At 37.4% G+C, this 21,564-nt stretch overlaps 1 protein-coding gene across 5 annotated transcripts in view; it reads left to right on the plus strand.

Moving 5' to 3' along the window:
* The window catches only part of STXBP5L (syntaxin binding protein 5L), a 4,174,867-nt gene that overhangs the window by 2,997,138 nt on the left and 1,156,165 nt on the right, over positions 1-21,564 (plus strand). For all 5 annotated transcript variants that reach the window (XM_044071514.1, XM_044071515.1, XM_044071517.1 and 2 more), the window contains exon 11: positions 11,523-11,595. In XM_044071514.1, coding sequence (XP_043927449.1) covers positions 11,523-11,595 — 73 coding nt within the window. The remainder of the gene's footprint in view (positions 1-11,522; positions 11,596-21,564) is intronic.

Raw genomic sequence — 21,564 nt, forward strand, 5'->3', positions numbered from 1 at the left:
ACTCTCTGCAAGAGTCAGTCACTGAGAATTCTGATTTTGATGAGGGAGAAGGGTCCCTGTGATCACCTCTGGAAGATGTCTCATTTGGAGACATCCTTGAGATTCTTAAGCAGAGAGGTTGTTGGTCCTCCAGTAACACTTCACCTGAATAATCATTATTTCTGGATGGCTTTGGAGCTAGCCCATCTATCTCCTGGGTTACTCTGCCCACTGATGAGCTCATTGATTTGGTCAGTAGGCAGGCATAGAAGGAACTTGGCTCAGCTAAGGCAATCCCTAAGATACCAGATCGGATTCTGTCTCCACCTGTCAGGAAGGAATTCTGAAGTAAGGGGGTACCTGATGCCATGGTCATGGTGACAGCTGTCAAGAAGGAACCTGCTAAACAAAGTTCATGTGTTCATTCCCCAAAAAGGGAGCCTAGGGTAATGGACAGATTTTGGAAGTGTGAATATACATCAGCAACCTTTGCCCTCAGGTTTCTGAACTATATATTACATTTTATTAACTACAAAGGGACTTGATCAATTCATTTTTCAAAATCCTTTTCCAGGACCAATACTACTGAGGCTCCATCATCTGTGGCCTTTCAGCTGGCTACCCTTCATTCCATTTCAAATTTGTTCATGAGGCTTATCCCACATACAGCTGAAGATGCCTCAAGAACCGTGGGTTCAGGCATATCCATTGGGCAACATGCCTGGATGTTTGCGTTTGGATATTCTTCTCCTGGTCAGTGGTTGCTGCTTTGTGATTTGTTTGTTCTGGTTATTAGAACATGGCTGGATGTGCTTATGTGGTTTTTTGGAGCCTTTCTGGTCCTCGTTTGTCAGCGCACCCTTTGATGGCAGTTGGTGGTTTGGCCTAAAAGTGAAGAACACATACTCCAGCTTTGAAAAGGATAGAAATACCCCCTCTGCAGTGGGTGTATGTTTTTTCACCCCTCAATGATCCTTTTCTAGGAATCAATAAGGTGGACAGAAAATGTGGTTCAGAAAGTGCCAGTCTCCTTTCCAGGAGACAAGTGGGGATAGCTCCCCTAGGGTCAGAGAGGGGAACTCTAATGGACGATGATGCCCTCATGGCAGAGGAAGCCTGCAAAACCAGGGGTCCAGATTTTCTTTCTCGGATAGACCTTATCAGTGCTCCTGAAAGAGGCCTGATTGTCCCCCTCTGGAACAATTGGGAGTTAACTATCCCTGCACCAGAGTGCCTGGCATGATATAACAAGAGATACTTGAGTGCAGAGGATTATTTTCAGAGGTTATATAATTCCTTTTGCCCTTCCTCTCCCAACTGCATACAAATATCCCGATGTTCCACCCAGCCAGAGGAAAGCAGCAGCACTAGAAATGCAAAAGCTGCTGGAAAAAAGTGTCATCCAAGAGGTCCCACCAGGCCAGATAGTATCCGGAACTTTTTAAAGTTTCTTTTTAGTACCAAAGAAAAGAGAAAGCAGGGGGCTAGAGACCAATTTTGGATCTCAGCACCTTGAACAAGTCAGTTTGACATACAAAGTGTTGGATGCTCATGGTTCAGCCCATTTTACCGCTCCAACCAGGCATCTACTGAGAAGAGCAAGGGATCATCTGGGGATTATTCTCATCTGGGGATAACCATAATTTACAAGAAGTTTCAGTTACAGCCAACCCAAACCTACTATGAATTCTAAGGTTTGGTTGGTTGTACGTGAGAACCAGTCACTATCAGTTCAGAGCCCTGCCCTTTGGCCTCACCACAGCCTTCAGGATGTTTACCAAATGCATGGCAGTGCAATACCAAAATTTCAGCTTGGTTAATCCTTTAAGCCTTGGGGTCAATGTCAACTGCCACAATTGTACTTCCTCTAGTAAAAATTCATATGAGAATTCTTCAGTGTATGCTAGCAACACAGTGGTCAATTCTTTATCAGTGCCTGTTAACAAAAATAAGAGGCATACAAGCGATATCTCTGGTGGTGGAGTCAGTCAGATCAGGTTCTACAAGACCATCCTTTCATTCTCCCTCAACCCAAGGCCATAGTGACCATGGGCGCTTCCAAGATTGGGTGTGGGTTCCCTTTCTGGAAAAACAGTCCAAGGTCCCCCAATTTGCATATGAGTGTTCTAGAGATGAGAGCAGTACTCTTCCAATTGCATGCCTTCCAGGATATTCTTTCTTTAGGGACAATTGCAATTCAAACAGACAATATGTCAGTAGTTTGGTACATCAAAAAAACAAGTAGAAACCAGATCTTACCCCTTGTGTCAGGAAACACTCAATGTGTGGCAGTACGCAATCTCATCCAACCACATTCCGGGGAAGTCCAATGTGAAATTAAGCAGGTCCATTCTTCTACCTCATGGGTGGTCTGCCAAAATGAAAGTGGCAGAAATGATTTTTTGTTAATGGGGCCAGCCTTGCTGTGATCCCCTTAATTCCAAAATTGCTGCAGAAAGCTGCCAGGTTGAAGAGCAAAAGCATTGCACCTTACTGGCCTCAAAAGATTTGGTTCTCCTTCCTCTGGCCTCATCTGCTTAACCAACCTTGGATTTTGAATCTGATTCTAGACCTCTAGTCTCACCTGACAGTATAATTCATCCAGACATCGCAAAACTCAAGCTGACAGCATGGTTTCTCCAGTTCTGTTAACAGCCAGACAACCAATGCTCTCTTCCCCCATCCATCATATTCTTCTATCTTCCCGTAAGCCTTCTGTAAGAAAACTTTACACAAGTAAATGGAAAAGATTTGTTTACTGGGCACAGCAAAAACACATTGACCCCTTCTCAGCTCTTGTACATAGTGTACCTGATTTTTTGGCAATAATTTTTAATGAGGGAGCTAGCTTCTCAATGATTAAAGTTCAGTTAGCAGCAATCTTTACCTTTCAGATTGGAATTAAGAATTCTTCTGTGGCTTCTTCTAAACTTTGTAAAGCATTTTTGAGAATCACACTCTTGCTGAGACCCCTGTATAAAGATGAAAACATAAACAAACTTCAACAATGCAGAAAACACTTATAAAGAAGCCAAATATCCAATAACCAGCAAACGGGGTAAAATTCTTCAATTACTTTATTACATTCTTTCTGGTACCTCGGCCTTTCACCTTCAAAGGAATGGTTATTGGATGTTTGGCTTCTTTGTAAGTGTTTTCTGCACCCCTGGTGGCCATTACCTCTGCTAGAAGAATTTCAGAACTTCAAACATTGTCATCTAAACCTCCCTACTTGATCTTTAAGGAGAGAGTCACATTACATACCAATATTTCTTTCCTTCTTAAGGCAATATCAGAAACCAGTATCAATCAATCCATTAATTTACTCGTCTTCTTTCCGGAATTTGCAAACAAAGGTGAACATATGTTGCATTTATTGGATGTTCACAGGCAATTATGTTTTTACTTACACAGGATGAAAGAAATCAGGAAGATAGATCAATTATTTGTGCCCTTTGCAGATTTTAAATTGGGCAAACCAGTTGCAATGATAACTTTAGCCAGATGGCTGACAAATTGCATATATTTTATCTATGACAAGTTGTGTCTAACCTTAGCAAAACCTCTAAGAGTCCACTCAACTAAGTCTATGACAACTTCTTCAGTGTTTCTATCTAGAACTTGCATGGATGATATCTGTGCATCTGTGACTTGGTGAAACCCTCATACCTTAATCACTCATTATACACTAGATCTGGTCTTGAGGGGAAGAGTAGCCTTTGGCTCAGCTGTGCTTAGGAATATCTTTCCTTAGAGTCCAGCCAGGATTTTATACAGCTGGGGACTCTGAATTGACAACAGAAAAAAGTCATGTACTTACCAGAATGTTCCATCTGTGTTGTCCATTTTCATTCTTCCTGAACTTCCTGCCCACCGACCCCAAATCCTTTTCATTATGAAATTCTGGAAGAATGAGAAACTATAAAGACACCATTCCTTAATACTGAGCTCCAGATATTGACTTTCTGTCAGGAAAGTTAAAGTAGTTCTTTCTGCTTTATGTAAAACAGCAAACAAGATCTGAAGTATGTTGGGGTTGATGCATTATGGGCAAGGGAGGAGCTTGAGAACTTTTTGGTGGCCAAGGATCAGATCTGAACCCATCAGTTGAGGAAAAATTAAAATGGGAAACATGGATGGATCTTTATGGTAAGTACATAACTTTTTTTAATGTAGCTGAAAGCTATTTTTCACTGGAGAAATTGTGTTTATTTTACTTTGTGGGCTAGCAAAGAATTTTAACGTAGTTTTTACTGTGTTTCTCTGTGAAAAAAGAATCCTTTAAAGAATTTTTGTTTTAATGGCACTTGCTGCCTGTTTCTCCTGGGAAGGATGCTCTATTTTTGGCTTTAACATGGAATATTCTGTTGGTCCCAAAGTTGGTTCTTCTTCTAGCCTCAAAAAACAAAGAGTTAAGGAGCAGTCTTAGCTCGAATTGTCATTCTTATTGTGTGGGGATGGTGGGGGGGTTCTTTTTTTTAGATTATTTCTAGAATATGCCAGTGATTTTAGTGGGAGAATACTGAAGTTTCTCTATCCCTAAGAAAATACTATGAGCTGTTACAGAAGGAATTTTTAGAACCTGCAGCCATTCCTCCAGTTTGTCAGGTTTGGAGGATGTGTGTGCTGCTGCCTGAAAATTCTCCTGGCAGTCAGCTATCTGCCCCTAAAAAGGCAGATGGAATGTATCAAGTTCCTGTGGCTTTTAAGTATTTATACGCTTTTCCCAAACCTAATTCAAGAAATGTAGCTTTAGTTAATTCTTCTGCTGTTAAACACTTCATTAATTCATATCCTACTATTTTAGATGGGAAGATTATTGATAAGTATGGGGAAAAAGTGTATGCTTTGCAACTGTGATTTTCAGAATTTTGAATTGTCAGGTTCAGATGCAAAGGTTTGTACTAATTGCAAAAGTATTAGGAGTATTTAGCTTGCAGTTTCTTCTAATGAGGGAAAATCTGTGTTAAATAATTTATTTTTTTCTAACTGTATACAGAGTATGTGCATGGCACCATTGATACTTCTTCCTGGGTTATGTCCACTGGTACTTTTTTGAGGAGGTTTGCATAGCTGTACTCTCAGAACCTCCCAGATGATGTTAAAAATGAGATTTTAAATTCTCCTTTTTTATAAAGATTTAGTTTTTGGCCTCTGTGCTGCAGAGGTGATCAAAAAGTGTGTTGAAAGGTTAAGCTGATACAGGGAATCTCTAAGATTTTTCAGCCATCGTTTTCCAAATTCCCAAAGTCCTCATCCAGTTTTGGTAAGGTAAGAAACAGAATAAGCAGTCTCAGCAAAATGCAGGTAAACAGAAGCTTAAAAAAAAAACATAAGGACTTCCAAATGAATTCTGAAATCTGCTCATACCGAGGACAATCTAGTAAATCAGAATGACTGTTTAAGTGACCCCCCAACCCTGGCAGACCCCCTTTCCTTCCAAAAAGTCTGAATTTCCAATTTCTTCTTTGGCAACAGATAGTTTCAGACAGATCGGTTCTGAAGGTTATTCACCAAGATTATAGAAGGCAATAGGAGGAAACTCCTCCTTTACAGAGGTAATTCCTCTTCCTCCAGACCAGACTCTTTTATTTCCACCTGTCCATCATATTTTATGCCAGGGAGTGATAGAACCAGTTCCTCCTTCCCAGGTGGTGAAGGGGTGTATGTATTTATTTTTATTCAAGGTTGTTTTTAGTGCCAGAGAAAAAAATACTTGGAGACCAGTTCTGGAACTGTATTTCCTAAACTTGTTTGTAGTTGTGCCCAAATTCTAAATGATGTCACTTACTTCTTGGTAAAACTAGATTTAAAAGATGTTTATCATCACATTTCTTTTCATCCAGACTATAGGCATTTCTTATTGTTTTGCATGTCTGGATCACATTATCAGTTCTCTTCCTTACCCTTTAAACTATCACTGCACCAAGAGTGTTCACAAAGTGTCTCACTCCAGTTACAGCATATTGCAGGCTACATGGTATTCGCATTTTTTTCATATTTAGATGACTTGCTTATCTTTGCAGAGTCTTTTTCAAAGTGCCAGGAATCTCTCTCTTGAGTGAGAGATAATGTTACACAAGCTGGGATTTCAAGAGAACATTCAAACATCTTTATTGACTCCTTCTCGTGGGGTTGTGTTTTTAGGATGTCAACTAGACAGCATAGTTTAAAGAGCTTTACTTCCACAGAAAAAAAATAGATCTATATCTAGATCTATTTCTACAGTTTTCCACTCAAATTTGGTCATTGCGAAGAAATGCCGAAGGATCTTGGGTCTCATGACTTCTCTGATTTTAATTAAACCCTTAGCAAGACTCTATGTGTGAAAGATACAGTGGTATCTGAAGTCTCTTTTGGTCCCAGTGCTGGGTTTTGTTAGAAGAGAAATCAATTGGTGGAGAGAGCATATATCCCTAAATCCAGGCCTCCCCTTCTTCCTCCCAGTTTCAAATCAGCCACCACAGACACTTTGAACTGTGTTTTGGGGAATAGTTTCAGGGGGGATAAAAGTGCAAGGTGTGTGGGACACCTAGGACAAATGCAAGCACATAATTTTAAATATAAAAAAGACACTTTCCCTGCTGTCTGAATCATCTTTGGTCCTTGGGACCTCTTTGTGTTATTACAGATAATATCACAGTCATGAGGTACATCAACAAGCAAGGGAGAACCTGGTTTTACTCCATCTGCAGACTAGCCATATTAGCTTGAGATACAGCTACACAGTGCAATCTCACTCTGCAGGCATCTTACATTCCATTAGAGCAAAACTGTGCAGCAGACAAACTGATCAGGACAAGGGCATACCCTCATGAATGGAAACTAGATTAGGGGGCTCTTCTAAGATTTGATCCATCTGTGGAGAGTCCATTAAGTAGACCTCTTTGTCTCCTCGTTGAATAATTAGCTGTTATGATTCTTCTCCAGAACTCCATGCAAGAAGACCTGGAAAACAGATGCTTTTTCTTTTCCTTGGAAAATAATGTTTCTGTATGTTTTTCCACCCTTTTCACTAATATCCATGGTCATTCTAAAGATTCAGAAGGACTCTCTAAATATGATTGTGGTGACTGCCTTCTAGCCCAGGCAACTGCGGTTCTCACTTCTTTTGGAAATGGTCAAAGGCAAATACAACATGCTTTTATTCACAGATTGGACCTTCTCACACAAGTCGGTTGTTTGATACATCCCCAACTCCAAACACCTGCAGCTAACTCCTAAATGGTAGAATCATAGAATCTTTTAGGCAACTAATCTCTGAGGTTGTGTAGCAGGTATTAAAGGAGGCAAGAAAACATACTACTGGAAAATTATATAGTAATAAATGGAAAAGATTTTCTAGTTGGTGTCAAGATAAGAACCAAGACCCTTTCAAGGCTAGTTTTCCCTAGTTCTACATTATTTGTGTGAGTTACTATCCCCTGGCTTATCTTACTTCTCCTTCAAGTTTAATCTATTGACCATTTCAGCATGTCTTCCCACGAGTACCCCTCTTTTAATGCAATCTGATGTGAAAGTTATATACCAAGCACCCTAAGTAACAGATGGCTCCTCTTTGGGATCTTAATTTTGTCTTGGAGAAATTAACTCTTGCTGCATTTGAACCAACTCATTAGGCTGATTTGAGGTTATTAACACAAAAAACAGTATTGCTGACTGCTGTGACTTCTGCAAGAAGAGTATCTGAGTTGCAAGCTCTTGAAGTGGCTTTATTCTCATTTTCCACAAAGACAGAGTTTCCTTAAGAGCCGGTCTTTCTTTTATGACTGAGGTGGTATCCAAGTTTACTTTGAGCCAAGCTATCAATCTTCTTGTCCTCTTTCCAGAACCAAAAAATGAGAGTCAAAGGATACTTCCTACATTAGATGTCTATAGACAGCTCAGGTTCTAGCTTGACAGAACTAAATCTTTCTTGTGAAGGTAAGAAGAATGGACAGTCTGTGTCAAAGCAAACAGCAAACTATTTCCAAATGGTTGTCTCATGCCTTAACCACATGTTATACCTACCACAGCAAGGCAATTCCAGACAAGTTCAAGTCTCATTCCACAGGGTCTTGGCCTCATCTGTGGAGTTTTTTTGGAAATGGTTGGATTTTAGAAGTATTCTAGAAGCAGAAGCTTTGCTCTCATTTCTTTACAAAGCACTATAGACTAGATTACTTTTCCAGTTCTAAGACTGCCTTTGCTAGGACCATTCTACACAGGCTTTTGGACCCTCATACTTCTTCCTGCCATTGAGTGCAAGCTGTGGTAGTCACTCCTTATAACTATGGCTACTGCATTAGTGATCAGTGTGATGAACATAATAGAGCTGTGTAAGAAAGCTTACCATAACAGTAGATGTTTGAGTATAACCGCAGCAGTTGCCACTCCCTCACTTCATCACATTTAGTTTTGTATGTCTTTTGTTTCCAGGCTGAGGATTTCTAATTTTAGTTTTCTAGCACTGACATTTTCAGGACTCAAGCCTCCCTCTCTCAGTTGGCATGAAAGCTCTGAAGGACTTGGTGCTCAAACTTGGGATTTTAGTCAATGAGCTGCTAATGGTTTGAGTGCATGGAGGGTGCCTGAAACTTTAGATGCTGACTGGCTACTGAAGCAGTAATTCAAACATCTACTTTTATGGTAAGTATACTGAAATACTGTAGTTGTATTTTATGATAAGTTTACTTACACAACTGTACTTTCTGACTAGAATATTGCCTTGTGTGAAAATAGCTACTCTCTTTTCATGAAGAAAACACAGGTGCTAAAATATAGACCCCACTAATCTTTAACATATACCCCAGTTATCTTAACAGTCACTGCAAAAATTCTAAGACAACAGTTTGGATTCAGGGTAAATTGATAATAAAATCATGCATTACCAGAAAAAGCAACATTTGTAGCCCTTCTGTAGATCTTATTATTGCCCACTGGTAGCTGTTCAGAGAGAGAAAAGTTCAGTACTATAGTGTCTCATAAAACCAATAAAGTTCACACCCCTGACTGTCAGATTGAACAACTGAATTAGCATAATCTCCATTGTTCTTCTTTCTTCACTAAATATTTTTTTTTATTATTTCAAATAAGATGTCTTAAACATTACATGAAATAAAGATAAATAACATATTTACAATTTACAAAAACAAACATTACTAAACCATAACCATTATATAACTATTTTACATTAGGTGTTTATGCAAATAATATTGAAATATTATATAGTTAGAAACATATACATAAAGATGATATATCTATCTTTTTCTTTTTTTTAGATTTAGAGTAATAGTAAGTAGAGAAGTAGTAAGTATTTCTCTGTTCTTTCTGTTCTGTTTGTTAATATTTTGTTGTTGTTGTCTGTTGTTGTTAATTCTTAAAGCATTTGAGCATTGGGCATTTTCTAGTTTCCAGTGTATAGTTATGATTTCACATTAGATTGCACAAGAGTGACCATAGTTTTTTTGTGTGTCTTTTTAATAGGAGGGTTTTGGAATAGAAGAACATTGAAAATTAAAGACATTGTTATAAACAAATTTATTAAAAAAACAGTCTGAAAAAAAGTACATAGATTTCAGTACATATTGAGACATATATACATTCAAAAAACATGCTGCATCTCTGTTTTATCTCTTTCATCTGATCTAACATTGATCTTCAATAAGTAACAACATGTTTACCTATGGTGTATAGATGTCTTCTGTGTAGATATCTCAGTAATTAAATATATTTTAATTGATTTAGTAGAAATTTTTGATTTTTTTTAGAATATTACTTTATTCTTCTTCCTTTGGGAGATAGTTGTTTATTAAAGTATAATAATTCCAGTATTTTTTTTTCATGATAGTTTTTTTTTTTTAACAATTTTATGAATATTACCTGTATAAACCTGTAACATGATGTGGCTGTAATGAATAGAGCTTAAGGTATTCAATGAGCTTTGGAGCTGTTGCATTTAGTTAAGGTGTTTGTTGTTATATTTTATTTGCATTTGTTCTATTTTATTTATAAGAAAATGTATTTATTATATTAAAAATTGTAATTATTCTTTTCTTCTGTTAAGTGCTTATTTCTCCCTTAGTAAGAGTGTTTCCCCTTTGTCTTTTCTTTAATTAAGTTATTTATTTTTTTTCATTGGATTTAATATATAGATTTAATAGTAGAAAAGATAGAGGAAAATAAAAGAATGGTCAAAATTATATATTTGGTATTTTGTTTATATATATGTTTTTTGGACACTTTTTGTAATATTTTAATATTATTCCTTTTCTTTTTTTAATATTATACCTTTACATAGTTTGAATGCAATTTTTAATCCATATTGCTTTGTATGTAATTATTCTTGATTTGTCTATATAACTGTTATAATTGATTTCTACACTTAAAAGTTGGAATTTATGTGTTTGATTATTTGTGTTTCTTCATAAAATTCTTTGAAATCTGTCAATTTTGTGATATAGGAAGGTATCCTAGTATGGGATTTTGAATAAAATGTGTAAAAAGCTCTATCTCAAAGACTATGGGCATTATGATCAGATAAGGGACAATTTATGATGATTTGTTGATTTTGTTTTTAGGTCATTGGCAACATATATATACTCTATCAATTAGTTCTAAGTAGTATACCTACTCCTCTTTTTTTGTTCATTGTTCTTCTTTCTAAAGGTGTATGGAGATATCCTTGAAGGACCATAACTGTTGTACCTGAAACAGAATAATCATGGTGGAGTCAAGAAACTCCATTTTCATTTCTTGTGTTTCTTGCTTACCTTTAACGTTTTTTTGTTTTTACAAAAAACAAAGGGAGAATTATATTCTGTTTGAATGGCGAATGCAAGTAGTTAACCTTGCTATAGTTTTTATTTTGATACTGGATGAATGAATACCCCATTAACTTTATAATATTTGAACTTACTTAGTTGAAGTCAGACACATTAGTGGGTGGTCTTGAAGGGTTCTGACTTATTAGGCTGAGACCAAGTCTGTGATACCTTTCCGTCTGGCAGTGACAGTGCTAACTGGGCTTTCACTATTGCATCACAGCACTCCATATGAAGTGTAGGCCTTGGCACTGGCCTCTTTCACAATCATTATTAGGCATTATTTGGTTGTGTTGTGCTTTTCCTGTGCTTCATATTTTTGACAGTTAATTTGTTTAGGAATTATGGGGATTTTATTTTATCTTTGGACATTCTTGTGTTTTTTTACTGAGACAAAAGTAGAATCCACGCACATTAAATAAGCTCAAAGATTTCTGTGTGTTACAGTTACTGTTTGAGTTGCTGTTCAGGTGTTGTATTTTAAGGTATGTGTGTTGAAAATGTTTTACACATCCCTGTAAATAAGTAAGATTTCTCTATTGTCATAGCCCATATGATCTAGGTATCTATATATAGTTCTCTTGAACAGACATAGATAGATAGACACTCACAACAGTATATATAAACCCAGTGTTATACACAAATATGTAGATATAAAAATAAGTGCTACAGTTGCATGAATGACTTGCACAGCTTTAAAATTAACTTAACAAAAATAATTTATTTATTGCTTTGTTTTAGAATTCCAGGATCCATTTGCTGTCGTTGCATTACTAGAAAAGGACCTTATTGTCATTGACCTTACACAAAGCAAGTAAGTTTGTTTTGTTACTGTTCAAAGAAATTTATTCTTATGATTGTTTTCTATGATGTAATTCAGTTATGCTGGTACTAAGCTTCAAAGTCTAAGTGATTTCTGTTTGATTTGTACATTTGTATTTTTCAGTCATTTCAAATCTGTGGCACACAGGTGGTGAATAGCAAAGCATCTATCACTGCTGAGCATATAATCTGTCCCCTGTTATGAAAGATGCTAATGATGTCGATGATGGTGGTGATGGTATATGTGTTTGTGTACCTGAGTATCTGCACGTACGCACATGTGTGTGTTTAGTATAGCTATGGCTTTGTCTATATTCTCCTTATGGTAAAAGTAAGAAAGTAGTAATAGCAGAGTAAGGAAAAAGATTATTGCCAGTACACCCTGTATTAATGATTAGTATTATTATCTGCCTAAATTCAGATCTGTGAATACAACAGCTGTATTTTCACAGATGTATTCACAGACCCACATATGCTGAGGCACTTAACTGTAAACTTCCTAAACCACAAAGAGCTCCTAGATGAAGTACACATAACAAATACCCTCAGCAGCCCCAAATGCAGTCTTTCAAAACAACATCCACATCAACACATAGAGCTACATCAGCTGGAGCCTCTAACTCCAAACCCATAAGGCAAGCCACCAGACAATCCAACATTCTAGACATTGGAAACTCCATCGTGAGGCACACTGATGTCCCTCTCACCAGCCTGAGTAAGGAGAAAGTCACGGTCAGTTGCTTATCAGGGGCTAGGATCCACCATATTACGCAGGTACTCGTGTCTTTGGAACACAGTTACCGATATGACTGAGTCCATGTGGGAGTAAATGACCTGAAACATACCTGTCTAGACTATATGAAGAGAGACATCTTGGAGCTCTTGGAATATGTGTCTCAAGCTGGTATGAGCCTAGCATGGAGCAGCATTTTACCTTTTGCAAGGATGATTCACAATATGAACAAAAGATGACTGACTTTAATAACTGGCTTAGTTTCTGGTGTCATTCTAAGGGGGTGCAATATTTGTCTGCATGGAAGGAGATGGTCAGCAGACCATGCTGCTTTGCCAGGGATGATCTACACCTCTCCCCTCTAGGCTTTTTAATAAAATATTGTCTTCCCCATAGTGCCTTTTTAGGCAATGCCAAACTGAAAGTACTTCCAATGCAGCAAACCAAGAAAATCTAAAGGTATTATTTAGTGCTCAATGTTAGGAGTCTAAACAAAAGACTCCACTCCCTAGAAGCTCTCTATCTACATCTGTGCGGTCACTGAGACATGGTTTAAAGCTGTGGAGGGAACACCAACAATGCTAGGTTATAATGTCTTCCACACATGTAGGCCAGCTACTTCACAGGCAGGGACTAAAGGTGCAGGTGTCTCTGTTTACATCAAAAATCAGTATACTTTAAGGCTGGTCAAACAGGACAATGCACTTGAGCTGCTCCATGTTAAAATCATCATAGGCAAAATCCAATACCACTTCCTTTCAAGCTATCGGCCCACCTCTATGACCCAGGAAACCCATGCCATGTATTTAAACTTATTAGAAACACTAACCATCCAACCCAATACCATATTCATGGGTGACTTTAATTACCCCACTATTAACGGGGAATCCTACATGACTCAAAATGTACATGCACAGAGATTCCTGGATTTTGTAAACACAAACTCCCTGGACCAGGTAGTTAATGCACCCAATACCATATTCATGGGTGACTTTAATTACCCCACTATTAATGGGGAATCCTACTTGACTCAAAATGTACATGCACAGAGATTCCTGGATTTTGTAAACACAAACTCCCTGGACCAGGTAGTCAATGCACCAATAAGGAGTGCAACCATACTGAATCTGGTCCTCACTAATATAGGAGAGTGCTGCAATTTGATTTTTGTTAGAGTGCTGCACAGCCCCTACTATAATGCCTTACTGGTAAGGGCAGACCATAAAATGGTCTCTTTTGAAGTAAAATAAAACCTGGACCCATAGCCAAACCTAGAATAGTCAGAAACTATTCTAAAGCTAGCCTCCTGCTATAATGTGAGAACCTGGCAAAGTTTCAAGCCCCCATAAACCCTATGAACACTGCTGCCTATGCAGAACTGTTCACAGAAACCCTGTACAAGCATGTTAATAGCTGCATAGCTGTACCCACCATGAAGAAGTACAAAACTAACTAAAAAAAAACAAGCCAGCCTGGTGGAATCCCAAAATCAAGTGGCTGTACAACAAGAGGAAGAAAATCATGGCATAAATTAGGAGGTGCAGCACAAAGCAGGATAAAAGCATCTCAACAAACTAAACAAACAACTCAGAGGACAGATAAAGTCTACCAAAGCTAAATTTGAGGTAAGTTTGGCCTCCCAGGCTAAGTACAACCACAAAGCATTCTTTAGTTATGTCCACAACCTTAAAAGCAATGCACAATTGTGTGTAGAGCTCATTGTAAATGTAGCCACCTATACTGAGCCAGAAGACATAGCAAACCTCATGGCTGAGAAGTTCATCTCCAACTTTACACCCCTCTCACCCCTCAAACTTCTCTCAGGAAATAGCATCAAATATAACGTCCCCCTACTATCAGTATGGCACATGTCCTTAATGCTCTCTCTAAGACCAAGAACACTGCATCAATGGGCCCAGCCAATATCCCAGAATGACTTCTAAATAGCATGAAAAAAGACCTATCAGGGCCTCTAGAATTACTATTTAACTGTAGCCTCCAAACAGGCTTCGTGCCTCATATTTGGAGAAAGGCAACAGTCATCCCTCTGCACAAAGGTGGGGCATCTACAGACCCTGGAAACTACAGAGCCATAAGTCTCACTATTCTTAAATGTAAAGCCATGGAAAGAATTATCATGGGCATGATCAGTAGAGACAGAGTAAATCTCCAGACACTAGACCCAACCCAGTTTGGTTTTGTCAAGGGAACATCATGCCTACTCAGCCCGGTGGACTTCTTTGAGAAGGTCACCAAAGCAATGAATGAGGGCTGAATTGTTCACACAGCCTACCTTGACCTGGCCAAGGCATTTGACACAATACCCAACTCGGGCATTGTTGACAAACTCAAGAAGCTAGGTACAAACCCATATGTCACCCAATGGATAGCCAACTGTCTCACAGACAGGACTCAGGAAGTTAGAAATTGATGAGTCCACCTCTACAAATAGGCCACTCAGAAGTGGAGTACCTTAGGGATCAGTTCTTGTACCACTCCTTTTTGGCATTTACTTCTCAGAAGTCAAGGCCAATGTCAGTGATCTCTCAGTGACTATGTTTGCAGATGATTGCAAATTAGGAGCCGTCATTGAATCTCACACTGATACAAATGCTCTCCAGGAGGGGTTGACATAGACAAACAGCTGGTGTCAGAGCCATTGACTAAAACTAAATGCCAAGAAATGCATAATAGCATCCTTTGGGAAGTTATCCATCCCTGGTAACTATCATATTGACCACACACCCCTTAGAGTTGACTCAGTAGTCAGAGACTTAGGGGCACACAGATAGTAATCTAGCCTTTGACCATCATGTGTCTACAGTGGTGAGGAAATCATTCTGTATTGCACAACTTATAAACAAAGGTATGGTATCTAAGTCCAAGGAAGTCATTGTTCCACTGTATTCGGCATTCATCAGACCTATCATTGAGTACAATGCCCCCTTTGCTATGTACCTAACCAGGCATATCCAACAATTGGAATGCCCACAGATGTTCCTCACTAAAAGAATACCAGGGCATAAGTAAAATGTCCTATTCAGACCACCTCAAGGCCCTATCTCTGTATTCTGTCTCCTACAGGCTTTTGAGGGGAAATCTATGCCTGGCATACAGGGCATTGTCTGACCCCACTCTGATAGACCTTTTGCATATCCACAAAACAAACAGCACCAGAATTACCTATTCTAAAGACTTAAACCTTGCCTGTGATATAAATAGGTCCTGCTGGAGAGATACTGTAGGTATGTATTCCAGAGACTGCCATGTCTATGGAACAGGCTCCCCATCCATGTGAAGCAGAGTTCCTCCCTAATGCAATTCAAGTGTAACTTGGACAACTGGATGTGAAACGGGAAGTTCATCCCTGGTTTGGCACCCATGTCTCTAATGGACACAGGTAACCTGTAAATGGTTCATCTCCCAAACCCCTTCTTACATTTATCAAGGGTATCAGAACTTGTCAGAGATTTGGGATGCATGGCTAGGCTTAAAAAGGCCCTTGTGGTCATTAGCTTAATAAACACCTATGAACTCTTAAGAAGTTAAGTTCCCTTGAAGAGGCGGTTTTGTGCATCAAATGTTCCTTAGCCTACAAAACTGATTACAGCCTGAATGTCTGGCAAAACGCTTCCCCTATAAATGATCAACATGCAGTTGCTTGAAAAAGTTGCTTGATCACAGCTAATTCAGAAAACAATACCAATAAAACCCACCAATGTATTTCAGAATAAGTTCCATACATCCTCCCTTGTTGTTTGAGAAGACCCACACCCCTGACTTATTTATATTAACCCCATAGTAACACAGCAGTGGGCAGAAGGGAATTCCCTATAACAGAGTAGCAGTGATGCTGCAGTGTTTCATTGTAAAGCAATGAACTTATGATAAAATATTAATTCTGCCAGCTGTATTTGCACAGTCATAATCTGATCAGGTGATCATTGCCCATATGTGGAGAAGTCTTAAAAAAATGAGTTGCCCTTCCATGCACTTGTCAGCCTGCAAGCACTCATTCTAATTTGAAGAAATGTCAACCTCTGTTTTGATTTACCTTTGTCCTGCATTGCTGAAATGTGCTTTGACTGGAATTCATCAATTTGCTATGGACTGATTGTAACCACTTCACAAAAAGCAGTGTGAAAAATATCCAGAAATAATTCTGTGCTCATAGTAGCACAGAAGCACATAAGTCATTAATGTATTTCAGGGCATCTGGCACTACATGAGAACATAGTCATACTGGTGTGTGAACAAGACAAGAAGCCATTGTGCTGTCATTGTTACATAGGTATGCAAGTTAGCAGTGTTATAGTGGTATTACAAAACTGTTCTTAACTCCTTAACCTGAATCACTACTATCATACCCCATGCCAATAGAAACTCAAACTTTTTCTGCATGGACATAGATATACATATCTCTCTCTCTCTCTCTCTCTCTGTACATATATATATATATATATATATATATATATATATATATATATATATATATATATATATATATATGTATACAGGTGCGTGTGAGTGTGCATGTGTTCCAGAGTATCTTTTTTTTTATAATTGAAGCACTTTCAATTCACATCTACTCATGTTGGTAACCAAACTTATTTTTGGAAAGCTGTTGAGGTGTAATGGACGCATGCATGTTCCACTGTACTTTTCTGTGAGCTCTGGGACGGGGTTTTGCCATTTCCCTGTCTAGAACCACACACTTCATTGGATTCTACAATCTGAAAGTTACTAATATTTATCATTCACACTGCCTGAGTCACATAAGGGCTTTGTGCCTTTGCACAAACCCACACTGACAGCTTTGCAGAGCTCAGCACCTCCTTCTCTTTCTCTGTATGATAGAGGATTGGTGAAGCCCATTCCATTAAGGGAAGCCTAACCCTTGTCACAGAAAGTCAGACATTCAGTCTTTTAATGCCAGATGTAGGACTGACATATTTGAATCTCGTCAGCAGCCTACATCGGTAGATCCCTTTGGGAACTTCCCCTCCTCTTTATTATTATCTACTTTTGATTTTTCTCATTTGTATGTAAAAATGTGTATATTTATGTATGCTTTTCATTTTAATAGACTTGCTATTTACCTCTGCTGTTAATTCCTCTTAGAATTCAAACTTACTGCTGTATTGTTGGTATGCTTCATGCTGCTTTTAAGCAGTTATGAGGCTTTTCTAAACTGTTCTGTAACTTGTACTAGGAAAGTGAAGTTCCATGGTATTGCTTGAACACCAAACCTCTTCTTTCTGTTGTTTAACTACTTTTCTAGAAGTTCTGTCAGGAAAATATTACCCTTTTTCCAGTTTTTCTTCATTTATGTGATATTTACTTTTGATTTAACAACCACTTCAAATACCAAAAAAACAGACTGTTTAAAACAACAAAAAAGCAAGGAATATCGAGTCATTCTGTAAATGTTAGCACTTTTGTCAAGTTTATTAACTCAGATTCATCACACAATTAAATCAATGCACAAGAAACACTTAAATACCCTTCCCAAATCACATGACCTAAACAATTAACTCATCACAACCACATTAAAAATGCTTTAAATATTCAATAATACAAATATATAAACATAGAAATAGTTTACAGAAAAATATATAAAATATTTTAACTACCTATTGAGGCTTTTAAATTTTAAAATACAAGATATAGACCATATGTCATTCAGGCCTCGTCTAACATATGCTCTTGTTAAAATTTGGCAACACAATTACATTTGTTTCAATAATAAAGATATACGACCCCACCCTATCATCCACTACTACAGTATCAATAGCTCGGAACAATTAATGAATACAGGTATCTTTAACGTGCTTAGCTAAGGTATTTTCAACTTTTCCTTTTCTAATACTATATAGATGCTCCTACACCTGCTTTCTTAATCTGCTATCCATTTTGCCTATGTAAAAACTTGGGCAAAATTGGCTTAGAGCTAGGTATACCACTCAACTTGTGTTACAATTAAACCTATGTCTACTTGTGAAATCATTGCCATGGATGGAGAAGTTAGCACCCGTCTACATATATCTGCAGTAGTTGCAGGATTCACATCTATACATGCCCACTATCCTAGGGGGTACTATATGTTTAAAACTTAGAACATCCTTGAAATTACTTGCTCATTGAAAAATCACCCTAGGTAAAATTCCAAGTTTGTCCAGTTCATCATCAACCTTAATCAAATTCCAATTTTTATATAAAATATGTTTGATCACTTGTCCATCTACATTAAAAGGGGTAATGAAAGCTATGCTAAAATCAGGTTTGTCTCCACGAGTTTGGAATCCATTGTTTATAACTCCTATTTCATTAACTGGTCTATTTTTATTCAATAATGCTTTAAAATAGACTACACTCCTTTTAGTTTTAACTTCAATAATGATTTCTCGCAAAAATTATATTGGTTAACCACTCTTCATGAATAATCCATCAAGAAAATTACATTCCAGATCAAAATCACAATCTGGTGCACATATGGGCAGCCCGCATGAGCTGTCCTTTAACCACAGACTTCTTCTGATGCCGTGGATGTGCACTACTAAAGTGCAGAAACGAGTTGTAGTAGGTCTCCTTCCTGTGAATCTTGGCTATATATTGCCCATCAATTATATCTTTACTCAGATCCACATCCAAGAAGGCTATTCTGTCATACTGAAAAGTGTAGGTAAAAGAAAGGAACTCCGTTGTGCTATTACATTAGTCAATAAAATGTATAAACACATCCAAGTCTCCCTTAAAAATAATAAAAATATCATCTAAAAACCTTGTATAAAAATAAATTTGTTGTTAATACTTGTTTCTTCTATTATGAATAAAGTGTTCTTCCCAGTATGCCATGACTAAATTAGCCACATTAGCACCTACTGGAGAATCCATTGCTAATCCATAGTTCTGAATATAAAATTGGTGGTCAAACATAAAATAATTATTAGTTAAGATGACATCTAAAAGTTCTTGCACCAGGGACATCTCAGTTACAGATGCCCCTCTATCTCTCAACAGTAATATATTCCACTCAATACACTGTTCACGAGGTATGACCATATATAGGTCCTTAACATCAATTGTTGCAAAATTGTAGCTACTTTCAAATTTCAACTTATTAATACTTTCCAAAAAAGACCAAGAGTCCTTACATATAAAGCGTTCAATGGTCACATACTTCTTTAAGATCGCATCCACATATTTTGCCATTGCATATGTAACTGAACCTTGGCCATTAACTATTGGGGCAATGGTGGATTCTCTAAGTCCTTATGGATCTTAGGAGTCCCAAATATAACTGGTATTTTTGGAGAGGGCATGAATAAATAATTAAACGATTCCAGATCTATTTGATTCTCCATAAGTAAATCATTCAAAAAAATCTTTATTCTTTTATAAGCACAATTTAGCTCATTCAAAGATATAGGAGTGTAAGTTTCTGTATTCAACATTGATAACATCCTATTATTATAATCCACACCATCAAAGAATACCATACCACCTCCCTTATCATAAAGTTTGAGTTTCTCTTGGCATGGGGTATGGTAGTAGTGATTCAGGTTAAGAAGTTAAGAACAGTACTGCAGTACCACTGTAACACTGCTAACTTGCATACCTATGCAACAATGACAGCACAAGTTGTTCCTTGATCCTACCACATCCTAAACTATTTATATGTATTTTTCAGTACTCATCCATACATAGGTTCATAGGTTTTTACTAGGCTAATGACCATTAAGGCCCTTACAGACCTAGATGCACACCCCAAACCATTTGGGTCCCTATTATCATTGGTATCTATGGAGTGGGGGGCATGTTAGTAGGTAGCTAACAAGATTGGTGGGGGTGTCAGGATAATATTTTTCTTATTGACAGCCTTTGTCCATATGAGATATGGCGGCCAGACCATGAGTAAATTTACAGTTTACCATCCACTTGTCAAGGTTTCATTTGAATATGGTCTGAGATGATCTCTGTTTAACATGGACAGGGAGCCTATTCCATAGTACTCAGCCAAAGATAGTCCGTAGCACTCAAACGACCAATAATCCACAAAAAATGCTACAAAAAATGCAAGAAATACTTCCATATAATATACACTTAGTTTATTGCGATCCAACAGTCCATAAACGCACTTAACATTGACAAACAACAGAACGCGTTTTCGTCCCTCTCTACCAGGACTTCATCAGACAATTTCCTAATAATTCTCGAATGTTTACATACTTTAGTTAATACCTAATTATCCAATGAAACAGTTAAAACAATTAAAAACTAAATTCAAATGTGACAATCCTTTCAGTCTGATCATAAATATTCAAAAGCACTAATACATATTCATGAATATAACTTGAACATATAATAAACATTAATGCTGTTCTCCTATTTTTCTTTTACAATTTATTTATACATGATCTCAATTTTAATGTATGCTATATAAGAATTATTTAAAATATTGAACTTAATCCGTGTATATTAAATCTTTATTCCTTAAAACTATTTCGAGGACTCATATAAATACAGCTCCCTCTGGTGTGCAAAACCTGCAATAACATATCAAATGTTCATATTTAAAAAACTAATAAACATTAATCCTTTTAATGTATATATAAAAACCATTTGGTATATATAGGAGAAACCATTTGATGTGTGTTAAGAAATAAATATATTGATTTTTACATAAAACAATCAATTATATTTAATAATTTAAATACAGATAAAAATACTGATAAAAATGCATATAAAAGTTAAAATGTTAATTATAGTTAATTATAGTTGTACACCCTTTCCTTCCAAGACCATCATGACTAAAACTTCCTACCATATCTCATATTTGGTTAGCCTTTAATTTTAATAATGGTCTTACAGAAAGCATTTCATTAATTCCATAGTGCTTGGATCCCTTGGGGCACTTAATCTGTCTCTCCAGTATGCTCTGTTCATATCTCACATGAAGTTCAGATTTTCATATCTAGTTTGTCTTGTGTTGTTTGTTTTGCACATGTCCAACAGATCCATCAGGACTGGGTCTGGGGAAGCCTGTAAGCCAGGCAAAGATCCCCCCTCAGCAACCTGTAGGAGACTGAATACAGAGACATAGCCTTTAGGTGATCAGTGTAGGACATCGTATTCATGCCCTGAATTCTTCAGGTGAGAAACGTTTGTGAACACTCCATCTGTTGCAAGTGTTTGAAAGAGGGCAGTGTATTCAGTGATAGGTCTGAT

This window comes from Protopterus annectens, chromosome 5.part0 (assembly GCF_019279795.1).
Source record: "Protopterus annectens isolate FY-2018-M chromosome 5.part0, PAN1.0, whole genome shotgun sequence".
Taxonomy (NCBI): domain Eukaryota; kingdom Metazoa; phylum Chordata; order Ceratodontiformes; family Protopteridae; genus Protopterus; species Protopterus annectens.